Here is a 21,773-nt window from a genome sequence, read left to right as displayed (position 1 = left end):
TTGCTGTGGTATTTAAAATACAACCAACAGATAGATGAAGATGGACTGGCACTTGTAATCATCACCATTGCGCGGGGCATTTGGTAGTGACATTGTGAAGAGGGCACAGGACTACGTTGATGAATTCCAAACTGCAAATCTGAAGCACTCACAGGTCAGAGAGGAAGAGCAATCGAGATGGTCACTACTCGAACCTCCTTAGTACGAGGTTAACATTGATGGCACTGTTTTCTCAAGCACAAAGGAGGCTGGTGTTGGCATTGTTGCCAGGGACCATACAAGTGCATTAATCGCTGCATTAAGCAAGAAAATTTCTGCACCATTGGGACCATTAGAATCAGAGGCGAAGGCTTTTTGAAGAGGGAGTTTACTTTGCAAGGGATGTTGGACTCCGTGACATTTTATTTGAATAAGATTCAAAAATTGTATAAGATACACTCACAGACTATTCCGACCCTCCCATATTCATTGTCAATTTAATTCAAGGAATTAAATGTCAGCTCAACTGTTTTTAATCGGTGAAACTCTACTATGTACAACACTAATCAAATTAACCTACACATATGCTTGCTTAATCTGCAAAACATTGTATTTGAATGCGATTCAAAAATTGTATAAGATACACTCACAGACCATTTTGACCCCCCATATTCATTGTCAATTTCATTCCAGGAATTAAACATCAGCTCAACTATTTTCAATTGGTGAAGCTCTACAATGTACAACACCAAGCAAATCAATCTGCACGTATGCTTGCTTAATCTGCAAAAGAAATTCGTAGCTTTTTTGTAACTTGTTCAAAGGAAAATCCAAGCATGATTGAATTAGTTGGATTCAAGACGTATTGTAATTTACCTTCTACTAAATAAAAGTTACAAGCTTTCATAAAAAATTTAAAAACAAAATAAACAAAATAAAAACCACCTTTGTTAAGTTGACCTAGTTCACTATTCCTCTTCTTGTATAAAATCCTCTCTCTCTCTCTCTCTCTCTCTCTCTCCAAATCTTCCTCTTCAACTATCTCTCTACCTACCATTAGAATACAAGTTGAACGAACGAATCAGTAAGCTCATCTCTCCATTTTTGCAAAAAGAAGGTAGACACACAATAGGATCTAATTGCCGATAGGAGGATCCTTTTTTCATTTCGCATTTGTCATTGGACAAATCAAGTCATGAGAAACCAAATGATAATAACTAGTATCAATTGATGGGAAGGGGCTTTCAAGTAATGGCAATTGTCATAATCAACTAACGAGCAATCCTAAAAAAAATTGAGTTAGTTGATTACTCTTCACTTTAGCATACTATATGCCTAGCCATTGTTGTTGAGTAATCTCATAAGGGTTGGATTTCTTCCATACTATCAAGGAAAAGATTAAGTTGGTTGATTACTCTTCGCTTTAACGTGCTATATGCCTAGCCAATGTTGTTGAGTAATCTCACAAGGGTCTACCAGTCTAAATGATGATTCTTCTAGCCAATAAGCTATTCTCGTTCACATTTGAAACTAGTCATATTTTAGCGAGTTCGAGTTGTTCATTTGGAATTTTCATGTCTAGGAAATTTCAAATTGAAGCCTATCTTATGCACTTTTAGATGACATCTTGTTTACATCAATCCTACATCATTTGACCTTGGTCAAACTTCCTTGACACTTGGCAACAAATAAGGTATGGGTCCAAATCGAAGATGTTAAGATGTGATTAAGGAAATGTGCTTCAGCCGTTCAGCCAATCTGCATAAAAAGAGCAGTCGAGCTGGAGCATGAAGAATTTCGATAACCATCAAACAAACACAGTTGAAGTTCAATAACACGAAGAGTGCAAACTAGAAACGCATTTATGTGATGAAACATCCAAAACTGATACAGCAAGCACAAAAACTCAAAACATCCAAAACTGATTTAACAATCACAAAAACTGTCCCGGCATGACCAACAACCATGTTCCGCAATCTGAATCACAAATATAATTCAGAACACTTAAGTTTCTTAAAGCTAAAATCTTATAACAGGTAGAATTGTGACAATAATAAAAACACCAATAATATCTTGCAAATCAACGGTAACGCTTGAGAGAGAGTGTGTTGTTCCTCTTCCAAGTTGCCCTTCTTGAAGGTCGTGCCTTGTGATGCAAGTGTCCCTTCCCACGGAGACCTCTGTATTTCTTTCCAGCTGAGGTGAGTCCACGAAGTTCCCTGTGCTTGTGAACAGGATTGCAGATCCAGTTAATCCTTGGGTCATTGCGGATTGCATTGTGGGCAGCATCAACCAAGATAACTTCAAAGTACTTATAAGTGGAGTCCTGCAAAGGTGGAATTACAAAGCATCAAAACTATGAAAAGGATTTTAACAAAGCATCAACTATACACAAGGATAACTTCAAAAAAATATAATCACAGGAGGAACAACAAAAAGTTACATTTTTTCAAAAAATATTTCAAAACTATACACAAGGATAACTTCAAAAAAAAGTATAATCACAGGAGGAACAACAAAAAGTTACATTCTTTCAAAAAATATTTCAATACGCACTATTAAATAAGATAACAGTTCAACCCATTTTCTCATAATAATTTATCGACTGTCACTAGGAAAGAAAATTTCCAATTCAAACTATCAATTAAGATACTAATTCAATCCATGTTCTCACAATATTTTATCAACTGTTACTAGGACAGGCTCATTCATTCACAACTATTACAAATAACAACTATTAGAAAATATAACGCCTGTAAATTTCCAAGTCCCCATTGTCATTCTTTTATAAAGAAGAGGTTTTGAATAAGTACAGACATTGCTTGGCAAAATAATACATTTCATACATACCTCATTGAGCCAGTATGAGTTAAGAACCTTAAGACCGCCCAGTTTACGACCAGCACGCTCCTCTGCAACTGAGCGCTTGCTGCGTTGGAATTTCAGTTGTGTGACACCCTGGTTTGTGGGTTTTCCATACACAATACCCTTAGGAACAGGCCTCTTCCGTCCACCACGTCTTACACGTACACGATAGACCACATAACCCTGTAAAGAATATTATCATAATTAGTACTAAGGCTTCGTTTGGTAGGGAGACCAGAAAAGCGAAAGGAAACAAAATGTAAGATGGAAAAAAGAAAGAAAAGAAGAGATTAAAATGTGCACAAAATAGAGAATATTGTAAAAAATTCTTATCATATCTTAGTATTGAATTGTTTATAATATATTAGGGGAATAAGATTGTCAAATCACCTATGTAAGACATTTTCTCTTCCATTTTCCTTATATTTTGGAAAAATAAAAAATAATACTCTCCATTTTTGGTTTCTTCCTCTTCCCTACTCTACCAAACAAGAGAACATAAACAATATATCTTCTCCCATTTCTATCTTCTCACTTTTCCACCATACCAAACGCAATCGAAGTGTAGGTAAAATATAAGTTGGCAAGCAAAGCAAGTATAACAATGGCTACAGCAGCTTGATAATGTACACTTCCCACAAACTAAAGCTGGTATGAATAAATTTCATTTCATTCTTTTCCTTTTTACCTTCTCTTCTTTTCAAATAAATATAGAAAAGTCATTATATATACAAGGTCAATCAAACATCAACTTATAGTAGAGCAAATGGATCCAGATAATGAACAACAAAATGCAGAGATACCCTAATGGAAAAATGTAATAATAATAATAACAATAACCCACTTATCAAAATATCAATAACCATCTAGCCAGTACATCAAAAAGCATAATTTTTCTGAATTAGAAGTAAGAAAAAAAAGGGGTTAACATTAAAAACATATAGATAGTATTAAAAAGAAAAAAGAAAAAAAGAAAACCTGCTTGGCCTTGTAACCCAAGCGGCGAGCCTTGTCGGGGCGAGTGGGGCGAGTGAGACGGACAATAGAAGATTGCTGGCGATACTCCCAACACCTCACCCTCTGTAAAAACCTCATCACATCCGATTGCTTCTTCCTCCATAGCTCTGACACGTACTTGTATGCCCCTATATATCAATTCATCATTCACATCAATTCATTCAAATTCTGTAAATTAAAAACAATACCCATCAATTTTCAAGCAAGTAAGAGAAGAAAATGCCTACCCATTATTATTCTCTGTTCTCTCAAACAGCCTCTCTCTGTGTGTGTGGTTTCGGCTGGGAGAATGAATGAAAGAGAGAAGCTACACTAGGGTTTTAGAGAGTAATTTATCGTGTCCGAATCACCAAAATGCCCCCTCCTTTTCTGTCTATACTCTAAAAGGCTGTTGGGCTTAATGGGCCTTTGGACTTTGGGCTGCCTCATCAATGTTTTCAAGCAAGCGAATTCAAGCCTTTTACCCCTATTTTTAAAAAAATTTGGCAATATGCTCATATTTCCAAACTATCAAGGTTTATGTCCCTATTTCAATACTCAATTACATTAAAATCGAGTTATACCCGATCAAACTTTTAAAAAAAAATTAAAAAATAATAAAACGCCACTATAGGGGTAAAAGGCTAGAATCCCCCAAAATACAAAACTTAATATATTAAACTATATAATAAAAATAAAAAATTGGAGAGAAACTATATAACGTTCATCTATTTGGGCTGCAATGAAGAAAGGCATGGATACATTCAATAGGGGCAGTAGGTGGATGGTTGGTAGGGACAGTAGTTTGAGTGTTTGGCATAGCAATTGGACCCAAAAAGTCTCTTTAAGACAACTCATTCAAAGTCTTATTACACAGGCAGCTAGTCTTTTGGAGATTAAGGATTTTATGATGGACACGATTTGGACTTGGGAAAAAAATTCCATTTGAGCTTCCTCAAGACATAAAGATGTTGATTCAAGCTACTCCCACTGCACTTACTAGTAGAGGAGTTGATAAATTGGCATGGGCAGATTATTCTAAAGGCACCTTTGAGTTAAAGAGTGCTTATAAGATTGCTATGGGTACCATGGATGCATCTCCCTTCTCAGCCAAATGGCTTTGGAAAGCAGACACTCTTCTGAGAATCAAGACTTTCTTATGGATGTGTGCTCATAACAGTAATGGGGTTAAGGTGTTCCTTGAGAAAAGAGGGGTAGTACATGACAATACATGCCCTATTTGTCAAAGAGTTCGGAGACCATTTTGCATGCTCTCCGTGACTGCCCTCATATCAAGCAGGTGTGGAATTAGTTGGGGATTACATCCTCGAATCATGCTTTTTGGAGAAGTGACTTGCAGATTTGGCTGTCTTTTAATGGTAGAAATAATTGTAGCTTGCTTGCTGTCAATCCCTCTTGGAGGATTATCTTTCCCTTTGCTGTGTGGAATATATGGAAAAGTAGAAATAAGTTTGTTTTCAACCTGTAAGGGTAGAAACTCGAAGCTGGCTAGGGAAATTTTAAACCAAGCAATGGAGTTCGTTCATTGTGTGGCAACTCCAAGAGCTTCAGTGTGCAGAAGGTGATGAGAAGGATTTGTTGAGAGAAGCTGCCTAAATATTGGTTGAAGCTTAATACAGATGGTTCAGTGGAGGGTGGAAGCGGCATAGTTTGCTATGGAAGGGTTATTAGAGATGTTAATGGGCAGTGGGTTAGAGGCTTCAGTAGAAGGATTAGTGTCACTAACACCTTTGCTGCTGAACTTTGGGGATTGAGGGAGGGGCTAATGCTTTGTAGAAGCCTTATCAGCCCTTGTGATCGAGTTAGATGCTAAATCCATTGTCAATGTCCTCAAAAATCCCTCTTATGCTAACAATTTTATCTCCCCTATTTTGGATGATTGCAGATTGTTGATCTCTCACATGCCTCAGATTCGGATTAAGCATTGCTTTCACCAAGCTAACTGCTATGCTGATAGACTTGCTAGGATAAGATTTAGTCAGATTTCTAAATTTTCTTTATTTGATAGTCTGCCTATGGACATGATTGATGTGTTTGAGGATAGGGATGGCAATGGGGCGGGGCGGGGCTGAAAGATGGGGTCTTCGCCCCCACCCTGCATGGATTTTTCTTGCCCCATCCCTGCCCCTTAAGGCCCCGCGAAGCACTACCCCATCCCGTAAAACTTTATTTCTTGTTAATTTTTCCTACAACTATTACCATTTTTTCAAATAAAATAACATATTTCAATAATAAAAATATATTTGAACCCAGTAAATGTTATAAATTACTAAGTAGTGTGCATTATTTTTTTTGAGTTCAAAGATAGAATTATATTGAAAAAAGGGACTGAAGCCCAAAAACTTACAAAAAGCAAGGATACTAGCAGATAGCAGGCCTCCAAAAAATAAAACAAAATAAAATAAAGTAACAGATTGTGTCCAAACAAAGAAAAACTATAAGAAGTATTGGTTGTCTTTTTTTTCCTACGTATGTTTAAAAACCAGCACACTCAGGTCCTCCCATTTTGTGACTATTTCATAGAGAATGGAACAAAGTGTCAAACCTGTACCTTATAAGTTATAACAGCCAAATGCCCACACACACACAATGATATAGACACAAATATTTAGAGTCTCAGACTCAGACCCAGACCTGTACCACATTAAAAAAAAAATTATGTTCATAATGAAAAGTAAGTTGAGAAAGACGTGTGAATCATGAATGAAATCATTAATTCAATAGTATATAAATTTGTTTCTAATAAAAACAAAAGAAAATGTTAAAATTTGTACCTAGGGTATGGTATACTGTACAGAGACTCCCTTGCTACTTAGCTGATCTGCAATAATGCTTCTTGGGAGGAATGGGATGTTCTCTAGATTCATGTAAGCTTGCAACCTCAATGAAACATTTTAATTGAATTGAATGGTGGTTTGAATCTTAAATTGATAGATTATCCGGAAGGTCTTTTGTATTATGACTTGTGAGATTTTTATTGACTTCACAAGTAGTAAATGTGCCATTTGATTGCTAGGCAAAGCTAAAAAAGAAATGACTTAACACAAAATTGTGTGTTAATGTCGGAATGGAGTAGCTGTTTGAGATTCCATCTTTTACTTAATTTTCCTTTCTTACTATCCGCCGGATCAGCCATCTGATTAGTTGTTGAAATCTTTTGAGAAAGTATCCTTGGACATAATATTTTGAGCCATGCTAAAGAGACCTAAAGGCGATCATGCTCAAATGGAGCTTGTTGAGATGGTGATATTTGCTCAATCATTGCAATGTCACTATTGTAGATTGAGCTTTTCATCTTCTTCGGTAGAACCTCCTTTGAAGAATGCTAGAAATTGTATGTCAAAAGGAAACGGCTGGGTTCCATTCTTTCCAAACTCTTAAAAATGTCGGGCATTGGTACTAATTCCCTTGTGTGTGCTGTGCTGGGCTGATGGTTAAGAACCTGCAGTTCTAGCTCGAACCAATTTACTATTAGAGTTGACCCCCTGAGCATTTTTCTTCAAGATCTAACAGGTATTTTTTATTTCTCCAAAAAAAAAGAAAAAAAAAATCAATGTTTCTTATACTTGAAAACTCTCACCAAATGCAACAGCTTTGGGCAATCCCTTTGACCATGCATCATAAGTCAAAAGAAGTATTATATTTTGGAAAAAATAGGATAAAACAATGGAGTGGAAATTATTTTCCTGGTCAGCATTTTGGCGGTACTAGGTTGTAGGAATTTCCTCCCTATTGCTAGATGACACCCGTTAAAATAAATAGTGTGTCACTTGGAATTGTGATTCTTAATTACTTATTAAAACAAAGTCCTTCGCGTGTAAAAAAATTATCCCCACGAAGGCTAATCTTTTTGTCAGGAAGGTTGTTGACAACCATATCTGCAATCTGTGATGCGTGTGAGTGGACAAGGCTTCAGAAACCTATGGCCATGTCTTCTGGGATTGCACAATAGCTGGTAAAGGATGGAAAAAATCGAGTGTGGATGCGCTACAACAAAACCTCCCACCTCCAGGAATTTATGGACTTGCTGTGGTATTTAAAATACAACCAACAGATGGATGAAGATGGACTGGCACTTGTAATCATCACCATTGCGCGGGGCATTTGGTAGTGACATTGTGAAGAGGGCACAGGACTACGTTGATGAATTCCAAACTGCAAATCTGAAGCACTCACAGGTCAGAGAGGAAGAGCAATCGAGATGGTCACTACTCGAGCCTCCTTAGTACGAGGTTAACATTGATGGCACTGTTTTCTCAAGCACAAAGGAGGCTGTTGTTGGCATTGTTGCCAGGGACCATACAAGTGCATTAATCGCTGCATTAAGCAAGAAAATTTCTGCACCATTGGGACCATTAGAATCAGAGGCTAAGGCTTTTTGAAGAGGGAGTTTACTCTGCAAGGGATGTCGGACTCCATGACATTGTATTTGAATAAGATTCAAAAATTGTATAAGATACACTCACAGACCATTCCGACCCTCCCATATTCATTGTCAATTTAATTCAAGGAATTAAACATCAGCTCAACTGTTTTCAATCGGTGAAACTCTACAATGTACAACACCAAACAAATTAACCTGCACATATGCTTGCTTAATCTGCAAAACATTGTATTTGAATGCAATTCAAAAATTGTATAAGATACACTCACAAACCATTCCGACCCCCTATATTCATTGTCAATTTCATTCTAGGAATTAAACGTTAGCTCAACTATTTTTAATTGGTGAAGCTCTACAATGTACAACACCAAGCAAATCAATCTGCAAATATGCTTACTTAATCTGCAAAAGGGATTCGTAGCTTTTTTGTAACTTGTTCAAAGGGAAATCCAAGCATGATTGAATTAGTTGGATTCAAGACATATTGTAATTTACCTTCTACTGAATAAAAGTTACAAGCTTTCATAAAAAATTTAAAAACAAAATAAACAACCTTTGTTAAGTTGATCTAGTTCACTATTCCTCTCCTTGTATAAAATCCTCTCTCTCTCTCTCCCCAAATCTTCCTCTTCAACTATCTCTATACCTACCATTAGAATACAAGTTGAACCAACGAATCAGTAAGCTTATCTCTCCATTTTTGCAAAAAGAAGACACACAATAGGATCTAATTGCCGATAGGAGGATCCTTTTTTCATTTCGCATTTGTCATTGGACAAATCAAGTCATGAGAAACCAAATGATAATAACTAGTATCAATTGATGGGAAGGGGCTTTCAAGTAATGGCAATTGTCATTATCAACTAACGAGCAATCCTAAAAATAAAAAAAAATAAAAAAAGAGTTGGTCGATTACTCTTCACTTTAGCATGCTATATGCCTAGCCATTGTTGTTGAGTAATCTCATAAGGCTTGGATTTCTTCCATACTATCAAGGAAAAGATTAAGTAGGTTGATTACTCTTCACTTTAACGTGCTATATGCCTAGCCAATGTTGTTGAGCAATCTCACAAGGGTCTACCAGTCTAAATGATGATTCTTCTAGCCAATAAGCTATTCTCGTTCACATTTGAAACTAGTCATATTTTAGCGAGTTCGAGTTGTTCATTTGAAATTTTCATGTCTAGGACATTTCAAATTGAAGCCTATCTTATGCACCTTCGGATGACATCTTGTTTACATCAATCCTACATCATTTGACCTTGGTCAAACTTCCTTGACACTTGGCAACAAATAAGCTATGGGTCCAAATCGAAGATGTTAAGATGTGATTAAGGAAATGTGCTTCAGCCGTTCAGCCAATCTGCATAAAGAGCAGTCGAGCTGGAGCATGAAGAATTTCGTTAACCATCAAACAAACACAGTTGAAGTTCAATAACACGAAGAGTGCAGACTAGAAACGCATTTATGTGATGAAACATCCAAAACTGATACAGCAAGCACAAAAACTCAAAACATCCAAAACTGATTTAACAATCACAAAAACTGTCCGGGCATGACCAACAGCCATGTTCCGCAATCTGAATCACAAATATAATTCAGAACACTTAAGTTTCTTAAAGCTAAAATCTTATAACAGGTAGAATTGTGACAATAATAAAAACACCAATAATATCTTGCAAATCAACGGTAACGCTTGAGAGAGAGAGTGTTGTTCCTCTTCCAAGTTGCCCTTCTTGAAGGTCGTGCCTTGTGATGCAAGTGTCCCTTCCCACGGAGACCTCTGTATTTCTTTCCAGCTGAGGTGAGTCCACGAAGTTCCCTGTGCTTGTGAACAGGATTGCAGATCCAGTTAATCCTTGGGTCATTGCGGATTGCATTGTGGGCAGCATCAACCAAGATAACTTCAAAGTACTTATAAGTGGAGTCCTGCAAAGGTGGAATTACAAAGCATGAAAACTATGAAAAGGATTTTAACAAAGCATCAACTATACACAAGGATAACTTCAAAAAAATATAATCACAGGAGGAACAACAAAAAGTTACATTCTTTCAAAAAATATTTCAAAACTATACACAAGAATAACTTGAAAAAAAAGTATAATCACAGGAGGAACAACAAAAAGTTACATTCTTTCCAAAAATATTTCAATTCGAACTATTAAATAAGATAACAGTTCAACCCATTTTCTCATAATAATTTATCAACTGTCACTAGGAAAGAAAATTTCCAATTCAAACTATCAATTAAGATACTAATTCAACCCATTTTCTCATAATATTTTATCAACTGTTACTAAGACAGGCTCATTCATTCACAACTATTACAAATAACAACTATTAGAAAATATAACGCCTGTAAATTTCCAAGTCCCCATTGTCATTCTTTTCTAAAGAAGAGGTTTTGAATAAGTACAGACATTGCTTGGCAAAATAATACATTTCATACATACCTCATTGAGCCAGTATGAGTTAAGAACCTTAAGACCACCCAGTTTACGACCAGCACGCTCCTCTGCAACTGAGCGCTTGCTGCGTTGGAATTTCAGTTGTGTGACACCCTGGTTTGTGGGTTTTCCATACACAATACCCTTCGGAACAGGCCTCTTCCGTCCACCACGTCTTACACGTACACGATAGACCACATAACCCTGTAAAGAATATTAACATAATTACTACTAAGGCTTCATTTGGTAGGGAGACCAGAAAAGTGAAAGGAAACAAAATGTAAGATGGAAAAAAGAAAGAAAAGAAGAGATTAAAATGTACACAAAATAGAGAACATTGTAAAAAATTCTTATCATATCTTAGTATTGAATTGTTTATAATATATTAGAGGAATAAGATTGTCAAATCACCTATGTAAGACATTTTCTCTTCTATTTTCCTTATATTTTGGAAAAATAAAAAATAATACTCTCCATTTTTGGTTTCTTCCTCTTCCCTACTCTACCAAACAAAAGAACATAAACAATATATCTTCCCCCATTTCTATCTTCTCACTTTTCCACCATACCAAACGCAGTCAAAGTGTAGGTAAAACATAAGTTGGTAAGCAAAGCAAGTATAACAATGGCTACAGCAGCATGATAATGTACACTTCCCACAAACTAAAGCTGGTATGAATAAATTTCATACCATTCTTTTCCTTTTTACCTTCTCTTCTTTTCAAATAAATATAGAAAAGTCATTATATATACAAGGTCAATCAAACATCAACTTATAGTAGAGCAAATGGATCCAGATAATGAACAACAAAATGCAGAGATACCCTAATGGAAAAATGTAATAAAAATAATAATAATAACCCACTTATCAAAATATCAATAACCATCTAGCCAGTACATCAAAAAGCATAATTTTTCTGAATTAGAAGTAAGAAAAAAAAAGGGGTTAACATTAAAAACATATAGATAGTATTAAAAAGAAAAAAAAAAAAAAAGAAAACCTGCTTGGCCTTGTAACCCAAGCGGCGAGCCTTGTCGGGGCGAGTGGGGCGAGTGAGACGGACAATAGAAGATTGCTGGCGATACTCCCAACACCTCACCCTCTGTAAAAACCTCATCACATCCGATTGCTTCTTCCTCCATAGCTCTGACACGTACTTGTATGCCCCTATATATCAATTCATCATTCACATCAATTCATTCAAATTCTGTAAATTAAAAACAATACCCATCAATTTTCAAGCAAGTAAGAGAAGAAAATGCCTACCCATTATTATTCTCTCTTCTCTCAAACAGCCTCTCTGCCTGTGTGTCGTTTCGGCTGGGAGAATGAATGAAAGAGAGAAGCTATACTAGGGTTTTAGAGAGTAATTTATCGTGTCCGAATCACCAAAATGCCCCCTGCTTTTCTGTCTATACTCTAAAAGGCTGTTGGGCTTAATGGGCCTTTGGACTTTGGGCTGCCTCATCAATGTTTTCAAGCACCACGCACCCAACGTTAAGTACAAAATACAAGCGAATTCCAGCCTTTTACCCCTATTTTAAAAAAATTAGGCAATATGCTCCTATTTTCAAACTATTTAGATTTATACTTCTATTTCGATACTCAATTACCTTAAAATTGAGTTATACCTAATCAAACTTAAAAAATAATTAAAAAATAATAAAACCCCACTATTGGAGTAAAAGGCTAGAATCCCCCAAAATACAAAACTTAATATATTAAACTATATAATAAAAATAAAAAATTGGAGAGAAACTATATAACGTTCATCTGTTTGGGCTGCAATGAAGAAAGGCATGGATACATTCAACAGGGCCAATAGGTGGATGGTTGGTAGGGACAGTAGTTTGAGTGTTTGGCATAGCAATTGGACCCAAAAAGTCTCTTTAAGACAACTCATTCAAGGTCCTATTACATAGGCAGCTAGTCTTTTGGAGATTAAGGGTTTTATGTTGGACACGATTTGGACTTGGGAAAAAAATTCCATTTGAGCTTCCTCAAGACATAAAGATGTTGATTCAAGCTACTCCCACTGCACTTACTAGCAGAGGAATTGATAAATTGGCATGGGCAGATTCTTCTAAAGGCACCTTTGAGTTAAAGAGTGCTTATAAGATTGCTATGGGTACCATGGATGCATCTCCCTTCTCAGCCAAATGGCTTTGGAAAGTAGACACTCTTCCGAGAATCAAGACTTTCTTATGGATGTGTGCTCATAACAGTAATGGGGTTAAGGTGTTCCTTGAGAAAAGAGGGGTAGTACATGACAATACATGCCCTATATGTCAAAGAGGTTCGGAGACCATTTTGCATGCTCTCCATGACTGCCCTCATATCAAGCAGGTGTGGAATTAGTTGGGGATTACATCCTCGAATCATGCTTTTTGGAGAAGTGACTTGCAGATTTGGCTGTCTTTTAATGGTAGAAATAATTGTAGCTTGCTTGCTGCCAATCCCTCTTGGAGGATTATCTTTCCCTTTGCTGTGTGGAATATATGGAAAAGTAGAAATAAGTTTGTTTTCAACCTGTAAGGGTAGAAACTCGAAGCTGGCTAGGGAAATTTTAAACCAAGCAATGGAGTTCATTCATTGTGTGGCAACTCCGAGAGCTTCAGTGTGCAAAAGGTGATGAGAAGGATTTGTTGGGAGAAGCCGCCTGAAGATTGGTTGAAGCTTAATACAGATGGTTCAGTGGAGGGTAGAAGCGGCTTAGCTTGCTATGGAGGGGTTATTAGAGATGCTAATGGGCAATGGGTTAGAGGCTTCAGTAGAAGGATTAGTGTCACTAACACCTTTGCTGCTGAACTTTGGGGATTGGAGGAGGGGCTGATGCTTTGTAGAAGTCTTATCAGCCCTTGTGATCGAGTTAGATGCTAAATCCATTGTCAATGTCCTCAAAAATCCCTCTTATGCCCTATTTTGGATAATTGCAGATTGTTGATCTCTCACATGCCTCAGATTCGGATTAAGCATTGCTTCCACCAAGCTAACCGCTATGATGATAGACTTGCTAGGATAAGCTTTAGTCAGATTTCTAAATTTTCTTTATTTGATAGTTTGCCTATGGACATGATTGATGTGTTTGAGGATAGGGATGGCAATGGGGCGGGGCGGGGCCGAAGGATGGGGTCTTCACCCCCACCCTGCATGGATTTTTCTTGCCCCATCCCTGCCCCTTAAGGCCCCGCGAAGCCCTGCTCCACCCCGTAAAACTTTATTTCTTGTTAATTTTTCCTACAACTATTACCATTTTTTCAAATAAAATAACATATTTCAATAATAAAAATATACTTGAACCCAGTAAATGTTATAAATTGATGATGCTATAAAATACCACCTTTAAAAATTGTCCATATGTCTCGTCCTAGGAAAAAGAAAGAAGGATGGGCGCAGCCATATTACCTCGTCTGTCATAAATTGGGTGAGGACGGACGAGGCAAGCATGTTTCTGCTGAGGCACCTCCGCCCTTAATTAGGGACGGACGAGCCAAATACTCTAAACTTGAACCTTACCTATAAACCAAAACCTTCATTGCTCGTGATAAAGCACCGGTTCAGATAAAGTAACTTCCATGGAAGTTATGGAAGTTACCTCCGACTTTGGTGAATTCCTCGACAATAGGAACAGTTATCAGGACAAATAACTGTTCCATGCACTATATAAACGCTTCTCTACGTAGAGGTAAGGGATTGGGATTTTTCTTTTGAGAAGAGAAGAGAAAACACTTAGAAATTTTTCCTTTCGATTCCAGCCAACTAACTTCATCATCGGAGGACCATAGGCCGGCCTCCACCGGTCTTTTCTCTGATTGAATTTGGTTTTACAGGATTTGACCCTGAAGATTGTTGAAGTCCGAATATTTCCAACCCACTGATTTTCCAGAATTATCAGTTGGCGCCGTCTGTGGGAAACGTATTTGTCGCTCTTGAACTTGTTTAGTTCTGCAATTTCTTTCTCTCGTGAAAGGGTTGAAATGGTTCGGACTAGATCAAGGGCAACTAGCCCAGGCCCTCAACAGAGTAGGGACGCATCGAGTAATCCTCATCGCGATCGCCAATCTGCACCGGATATACAGTCCCCGTCTGTCCAACATATGCACTCTATGGCAGCTGCGATGGCGGAGCTAACTCGCCAGAATCAGGACTTATGGAGAGAGGTTAATTTAAGAAGGCAGATGCATCAAGAGCATGAAGAAGAAGGGCAAACTCAGGGTCAAGAGGGCAGAGAGAACTTTCAGCATGGGAGTCAATCAAGGGATACCACTTCGCGAAGGGCATCTGACTTGAAGAAAGAGATGGATCAGATGAAGAAGGCCATGGACGAAATGAAGGAGAATATGATGAGGGCGAACCCAGTAGAAGATTTGGTTCATAGAACTGACTCTCCCTTTCCGGCTTCCATCAATGGCCATCCCTTGCCACCGAAGTTTAAAATGCCTTCTTTAGATTCATACGATGGGAATCGAGATCCTTTTGACTACATTGCCACCTTCAAGACCACTATGCATCTTCAAGGAGTTCCAGATGAAATAATGTGTAAAGTCTTCCTTACCACTCTCAAGGGTCCGGCTAGAGTATGGTTCAGCAAATTACCCCCGAATTCAGTAAGTTCTTTTAGAGAATTAAGCAAGTTGTTTGTTAATAACTTCATAGGGGGTCAGCGTCACAGACAATCTACTTCCAGTATGTTAACGATAGAACAAGGGGAAAATGAAAGCTTGCGTTCCTTCATCACACACTTCAATAGGGAAGCCCTGACCGTGGACGAGGTAGAGGATAAGCTACTGTTGGCAGCTTTTCATAATGGGGTCAATTCTGACTTGTTTATACATAAACTTTATAAGAAGGAACCTCAGTCCATGGCTGAACTCGTCCATTCAGCCCAAAACTTCATGAATGCAGAAAATGCGATTATAGCTAAGAAGAGGAAGAGGGCTGAGAGAATGCAAACAAATCCTGCTTGTCATTCCGAACAAGGTCCTCATCTAAAGAAGGGACGAACGGAGGATAAGAAAGACCGAGAGAAGAGGGCAGGTCCGTCAGCAAGGAACCAACAATACACTCCTTTGAACGTGCCACTCGAGCAAGTCCTCATGCAAATCAAAGACGATCCTTCCTTAAAGTGGCCAGAGAAGATAAAGGGAGATCCCAATAAATGCAATAGAAATAAGTATTGTCGCTTCCATAGAGATCACGGGCACGACACGAACGAGTGTTTCAATCTGAAGCAGCAGATTGAGAATCTCATCAAACAAGGGAAGCTGAAAAATTTCCTTGGACGAGATCACAAAGACGAGAAATTGAAAGCCAAGGTAGAAGAATCGTCACGGCCACCATTCGGAGAAATAAGAATCATTCTGGGGGGAAGTTCTGCAGGACGGTCGTCTAAGTCAAAGAAAGCATACTTGAAAGCAGTGCAGAGCGTTCAGCTCTCTGGACGATCACCGAGTGCAGGGACTACGGACGAGCAGGCGATCACCTTCACGGACGACGATGCAGAGAGAGTCCATCACCCTCATGACGATGCTATTGTCATCACCCTCCTTATTGCGGACTACAAGACTAGAAGGGTGTTGATAGATAACGGGAGTTCTGCTGATATCTTGTACTATCCAGCCTTTCAGCAGATGAGGTTAGGACGAGACTTGCTCCGTCCAGCGGGCTCCCCCCTAGTAGGTTTTGGTGGAATGACGGTGCAACCTGTGGGTAGTATTTCATTACCAGTGATAGTGGGGGCATATCCGCAGCAAGTTACCAAGGAGGTGAACTTCCTTGTAGTTGATTGTTCGTCTTCTTACAATGCAATAATTGGGAGGCCAACCCTAAATAGGTGGAAGGCAGTTACATCTACTTACCACTTGTTAGTCAAGTTCCCAACGGAACATGGGGTAGGCCAAGTACAGGGAGACCAATTAGCAGCAAGAGAGTGTTATCTAGCCATGTTGGCTGCGGACGAGCAAGTTCAAGCAATGAATATCGAAGAGAAGAAAGTTGTGGCAAAACCCATTGAAGCGTTGGAAGATATTCCTTTAGATGATGATAACCCTGAGAGGTGTACCAGGGTTAGAGCAGATCTGGAAGCGAAGATCAAGAAAGATCTCATTTGTTTTTTGAAAAGAAACAGAGATGTGTTCGCATGGAGTCACGAAGACATGCCGGGTATAGATCCTAGTGTCATTACCCACCGTCTGAGTGTATGCCCTTCCTCCAAACTAGTGCGACAAAAGAAGAGAGTGTTTGCCCTAGAAAGAGACAATGTTGTTAGGGAGGAAGTTCAGAAGTTAATTGCAGCGAAGTTTATTCGAGAGGTATACTATCCTGACTAGTTAGCCAACGTGGTCATGGTCAAGAAGGCGGACGACAAATGGAGAATGTGTGTTAATTTCACTGACTTAAATAAGGCTTGTCCCAAGGACAGTTACCCGTTGCCGCGTATTGATCAGTTGGTAGATTCCACCGCAGGCCACAAGTTGCTTAGTTTCCTTGATGCTTTCTCTGGTTACAATCAAATTAGGATGGATGAAGTGGACCAAGAGAAAACGTCCTTTATCACTAGTCAGGGACTGTTTTGTTATGAAGTAATGCCTTTCGGTTTAAAGAATGCTGGGGCGACATACCAACGTCTGGTCAATCACATGTTTCGTCCGCAGATTGGGAGAAATATGGAAGTATACATAGATGATATGTTGGTAAAAACTTAGGACGAGGAGAGGCATTTGGTCGATTTGCAGGAAACATTTGACACACTGAGGCAGTATCAAATGAAGTTAAACCCTAACAAGTGTGCTTTTGGAGTTTCATTAGGGAAGTTCTTAGGATTTATGGTTTCCTACAGAGGAATCGAAGCAAACCCTGACAAAATTCAAGCAATATTGGATATGAAGCCTCCGGGCAATGTTAAAGAAGTTCAGTCCCTCACCGGACGAGTTGCCGCCCTCAACAGGTTTGTTTCTAAAGCTACTGACAAATGTTTGCCATTTTTTAAGGTTCTTAAAAAAGCATTTGAATGGACCGATGAGCGTCAGAAAGCTTTTGAAGATTTGAAGATATATCTCACCAAAGCCCCGTTATTGAGCCCGTCTGTGCCCGGAGAAGAATTGTACTTATATTTGGCAGTCACTCCATACGCTGTGAGTTCGGCACTGGTGAGGGAAGAGAACAAGGTGCAGAGACCTGTGTACTATACTAGCAAAGCATTGAGGGGAGCAGAAGGACGGTACCCGCTAATGGAGAAATTGGCTTTTGCGTTGATAACGACTTCCAGAAAACTAAGGCATTATTTTCAAGCTCATGTTATTAACGTCATGACAGATCACCCACTCAAGAAGGCAATGAACAAGTTAGAGGCTGCAGGACGTTTGGTCCAATGGGCCGTCGAGCTTAGTGAGTTTGACATAAAATACCAGCCAAGGCATGCCATAAAAGCTCAAGTTCTGGCAGATTTCATTGCTGAATTTACCTTAAGTTATGATGATGAAGGTGAAGTGGAAAACAGCAAGTGGATCGTCCATGTGGATGGCTCGTCTACACTGCACGCAGGCGGAATAGGTGTGGTTTTGCAATCTCCAGAGGGGGACAAATTAAAGCACAAAGTTCGTTTGCAGTACCAGACAACTAATAATGAAGTCGAGTACGAAGCTCTTCTTAAAGGACTGGAATTGGACAAATCTGTAGAAGCGAAGTCACTCCTCGTCTTGGGAGATTCTCAATTGATCATAGGCCAAGTGAATGGAATGTTTGAAGCCAAAGAAGAACGAATGAGGAAGTATCTAAACAGAGTGACGCGCCTTGTAAAGAAGTTTGAAGAAGTTAACTTCGTTCAAATCCCGAGGGAGGAGAACATGGAAGCTGATGCCTTAGCGAAAGAAGCCTCATCGAGCGAAGCCGTAGACAAGTTTGATGAAATTCAGTATATGCCGAGTATAGACATCCCAGAAGTACAACAGGTGGAAAATGGAATGAATTGGATGGTCCCAATTGTGTCGTACTTAAAAGACGGACGACTCCCGGAAGAAAAAGATGAAGCTAGAAAGCTGAGGGCAAGGGCGGCCAGGTATGTTCTTATGGACGAGATTCTCTACCGAAGAGGTTTTTTCCAGCCTTATCTCAGATGTTTGGCCCTAGACGAAGCAAACTACATATTGAGAGAAATTCATGAGGGAGCATGTGGCAATCACTCAGGCGCCAGATCGCTCGTCCACAAAGTCGTCCGTGCGGGATATTATTGGCCAAATATGCAAGTTGATGCTAAGGCATACGTCAAAGTCTACGATCAATGCCAAAGGCTTAGCAACGTCCCCAGGCAACCATCAAAGTATTTGACTCCAATGACGGCCCCGTGGCCTTTTGTGCAATGGGGACTGGACATTCTAGGTCCATTTCCACTGGGTATAAGGCAAATGAAATTCCTTGTGGTTGGTATTGATTATTTTACCAAGTGGGTAGAAACAGAACCTTTGGCCAACATCACACAGCAGAATGTCAAGAACTTCATGTGGAAAAATATTGTGTGCAGATTTGGAGTACCTAGGGTGCTGGTATCAGACAACGGATGGCAATTTGACAATGCAATTTTCAGAGATTTTTGCATACACTTTGGAATTCAAAATCACTACTCCTCACCAGCCCACCCGCAAGCTAATGGCCAGGCAGAAGTTGTAAACCGATCCTTGTTGAAAATAATCAAGACTCGGCTTAAGGGAGCTAAGGGAGTATGACCAGATGAGCTTCCAAGTGTTCTGTGGGCATATAGAACGACAGTGAGAACTCCTACAGGAGAAACTGCTTTTAAGCTAGCATATGGAACTGAAGCAGTTATACCCGCGAAAGTACACGTGGCCAATCATAGGGTGATAACCTACCAGGACGAAGCTAATGAGGAACAACTACGTCTAAACCTCGATTTGATAGACGAGGTAAGGATGGACGCTGAGCAAAGGATGGCAAGGTATAAAAATCTTATGGCTAGGCGGTATAATGCAATGGTAAAGCCAAGGCGATTCAACATAGGGGACCTCGTCCTAAAAAGGGTTTCCTTAGCAACAAAGAACCCAGCTCATGGGAAGTTGGGACCAAATTGGGAAGGCCTCTACAGAGTCGTCAACTGCAAAAGGCAAGGATCCTATTACTTAGAAGCCCTTGATAGGAGGAAGTTGGAGCATCCTTGGAATGTGGAGCACTTGAGGAAGTATTATCAGTAGAATGACAGCCTGGGGTAGCATGACTTTGGACGAGCTCAGCAATTAAAAACTTTATTATTATGTTATTTGGTGTGGCTTTATTATGTTAAATTTGTGGACAACGTTATAGTTTATGTTTAAATAAAGGCATTGGCCTCTAAGGTGTTTGCCTCGTCTTTGAACAATACTTATGATATGAATGGTATTTGTGGAATGTACATAATATTGTGTAATTCACTGATTCCCATACTACATTCGTTTGAAGTTTACCCTTGAAAAGTTTGAAAAACATGAGACAATTCTCTGAATGCAGGGATACAATGACAAGCTTTCCTAAGGGAAAAACATCAAGGCATGCTCGTCTAAATCAGAGGATGAACAAAGCCAGTACTTAAAGCAAATTGCGATGAAGTCCCAAACATACTTGTCCATAACATGGACGAAGTAAAGCACTACGTCTAATTCATGGGCAAGAATGCATAGACGAATGCATATTAAACCATGGACGAAAGAAATGTATGGCTATATTTCAATCATATTAAGGCTTTTGTTAAAACAATCCAGTCCATGGACGAGTAAAATGAGAAGCCTTAAAACTTCAAAGTATGAAAATCAGCCAAGTCCATGAACAAGGCAGGCTGGTTCTTATCATTTTTCAACAGGTCCTTAGACCAGTAATGTTGATTGTTACCATTTCACATGGATGAACTACATTTGAAATTCTAATGAAAATGGTAGACAAATATATATAAAAGATGGACGAAGTCAAGCAAACAAAATAAATAAAACTCGTCCATACATATGCCACAAGAAAGTAATATTGAGTCAAGAGTGTATATCTGACGTTAAAAAAATCCTTGCAAAATAAACTAAGATAATTGTTTAAAACCTCGTCCTAAAACCTTGGACGAGGCGAATGTATTGAAATTACATAAAAGGTCACAAAATGGACCAAATAAAAACACATTGAAAAAATCTTTCAAGTAGAGGGAGCAACATTGGGGGCGTCTTGAGGGGGCAAAGTTGTAGCATCGTCTTCAACATTGACGTCATCGGAGCCAGTCTGGACGAGAGAACTAGTGGCAGCAGCATTCAAGTTAAGAAGAATGGAACTGAAGTCAATGTCAGGGAACCTTTCCACAGCTTCCATTCTGAAATCCTCAAACCCTACTGCGTAATTAGTGTCCAAAACATCAGTATACTGTTTGGACGCTTTAAACTCAGCCACTGCGTCTTCCTTCGCGTTGGAGAGAAGGGCGCCATACTCATCATTCTTCTTTTGCAGGGCCTCAAGACGAGCGTCCTTCTCTGCAGCACTGGTTTGCAGCTCCTCAACCAATGTCTTCAACTCCTTCACCTCGTCCGTAGTCTTGGCAGCCACCTCAGCCCATTGCCTTGCCTCGACCTTCAGCTCCTAGACCCTCGTCTCCAGCAGGATCCTCGTCTTGTCCAACCCCGTGGCTTGCCTGGACGCAGCTATAAATTTTGACATGCCCTGTAAAAAGGAAACACAACAAATAAAAGTTTAAAAAAAAAAAAAAAAAGAAGAAGAAGAAGAAGAAAGAAAGACGAGGAAGAAAAGTGAATCATTGGTTAAAGACGAGATATAAGTACTACCTTAAAAAGATCATGAACACCAGAGTGTTCAAAATCTTTAAGAGACATATCATAGCAAGCGTTGATATCCTCGTCGGTCATAGCCTTCTTAAAACGTTCCCAGGCCAGGTCCTCATTCTCAATAATATTTGAGAGGGCCGTTCAAGAAGGCTGAGACGGGGTTGACACAGTCTTGGACGGGGTGGTCTGGGACGGAGTGGTCTCAATTGGAGTGGACGAGTCCACATCAACTACATGTACTGGCTGTTGAGACGAGGGAGGGGTAGGCTTGATCACCTGGG

General features: G+C 39.2%; 4 protein-coding genes across 4 annotated transcripts; 2 read left to right on the top strand and 2 right to left on the bottom strand.

Moving 5' to 3' along the window:
* Positions 1–1,880: 1,880 nt before the first annotated feature.
* On the bottom strand, positions 1,881–4,221 carry LOC112010725 (large ribosomal subunit protein eL15z). Its single transcript, XM_024043080.2, has 4 exons — positions 4,089–4,221; positions 3,823–3,989; positions 2,830–3,027; positions 1,881–2,305 (listed from the first exon to the last, which is right to left on the bottom strand). Exons 1-4 carry the CDS (start codon positions 4,090–4,092, stop codon positions 2,060–2,062), a joined length of 615 nt encoding a protein of 204 aa, XP_023898848.1. The 5' UTR covers positions 4,093–4,221; the 3' UTR covers positions 1,881–2,059.
* A 5,528-nt stretch (positions 4,222–9,749) lies between these two features.
* LOC112032039 (large ribosomal subunit protein eL15z) lies at positions 9,750–12,090 on the bottom strand. The gene is made up of 4 exons (XM_024064740.2): positions 11,960–12,090; positions 11,694–11,860; positions 10,699–10,896; positions 9,750–10,174 (listed from the first exon to the last, which is right to left on the bottom strand). The coding sequence occupies exons 1-4, from the start codon at positions 11,961–11,963 to the stop codon at positions 9,929–9,931; spliced, it is 615 nt and encodes a 204-aa protein (XP_023920508.1). The 5' UTR covers positions 11,964–12,090; the 3' UTR covers positions 9,750–9,928.
* A 2,721-nt stretch (positions 12,091–14,811) lies between these two features.
* Positions 14,812–17,022, top strand: LOC136067975 (uncharacterized). Its single transcript, XM_065774502.1, has one exon. The coding sequence runs from the start codon at positions 14,812–14,814 to the stop codon at positions 17,020–17,022; it is 2,211 nt and encodes a 736-aa protein (XP_065630574.1).
* A 15-nt stretch (positions 17,023–17,037) lies between these two features.
* Positions 17,038–19,896, top strand: LOC112003347 (uncharacterized). Its single transcript, XM_065774501.1, has 3 exons — positions 17,038–17,274; positions 17,398–19,367; positions 19,449–19,896. The coding sequence occupies exons 1-3, from the start codon at positions 17,038–17,040 to the stop codon at positions 19,894–19,896; spliced, it is 2,655 nt and encodes an 884-aa protein (XP_065630573.1).
* The last annotated feature ends 1,877 nt before the right edge of the window (positions 19,897–21,773 follow it).

This window comes from Quercus suber, unplaced genomic scaffold (genome assembly GCF_002906115.3).
Source record: "Quercus suber isolate HL8 unplaced genomic scaffold, Cork oak 2.0 scaffold_94, whole genome shotgun sequence".
Lineage (NCBI taxonomy): Eukaryota > Viridiplantae > Streptophyta > Magnoliopsida > Fagales > Fagaceae > Quercus > Quercus suber.
The sequence above is the reverse complement of the archived record's forward strand: the minus strand, read 5'-3'. Positions and strand labels throughout refer to the sequence as shown.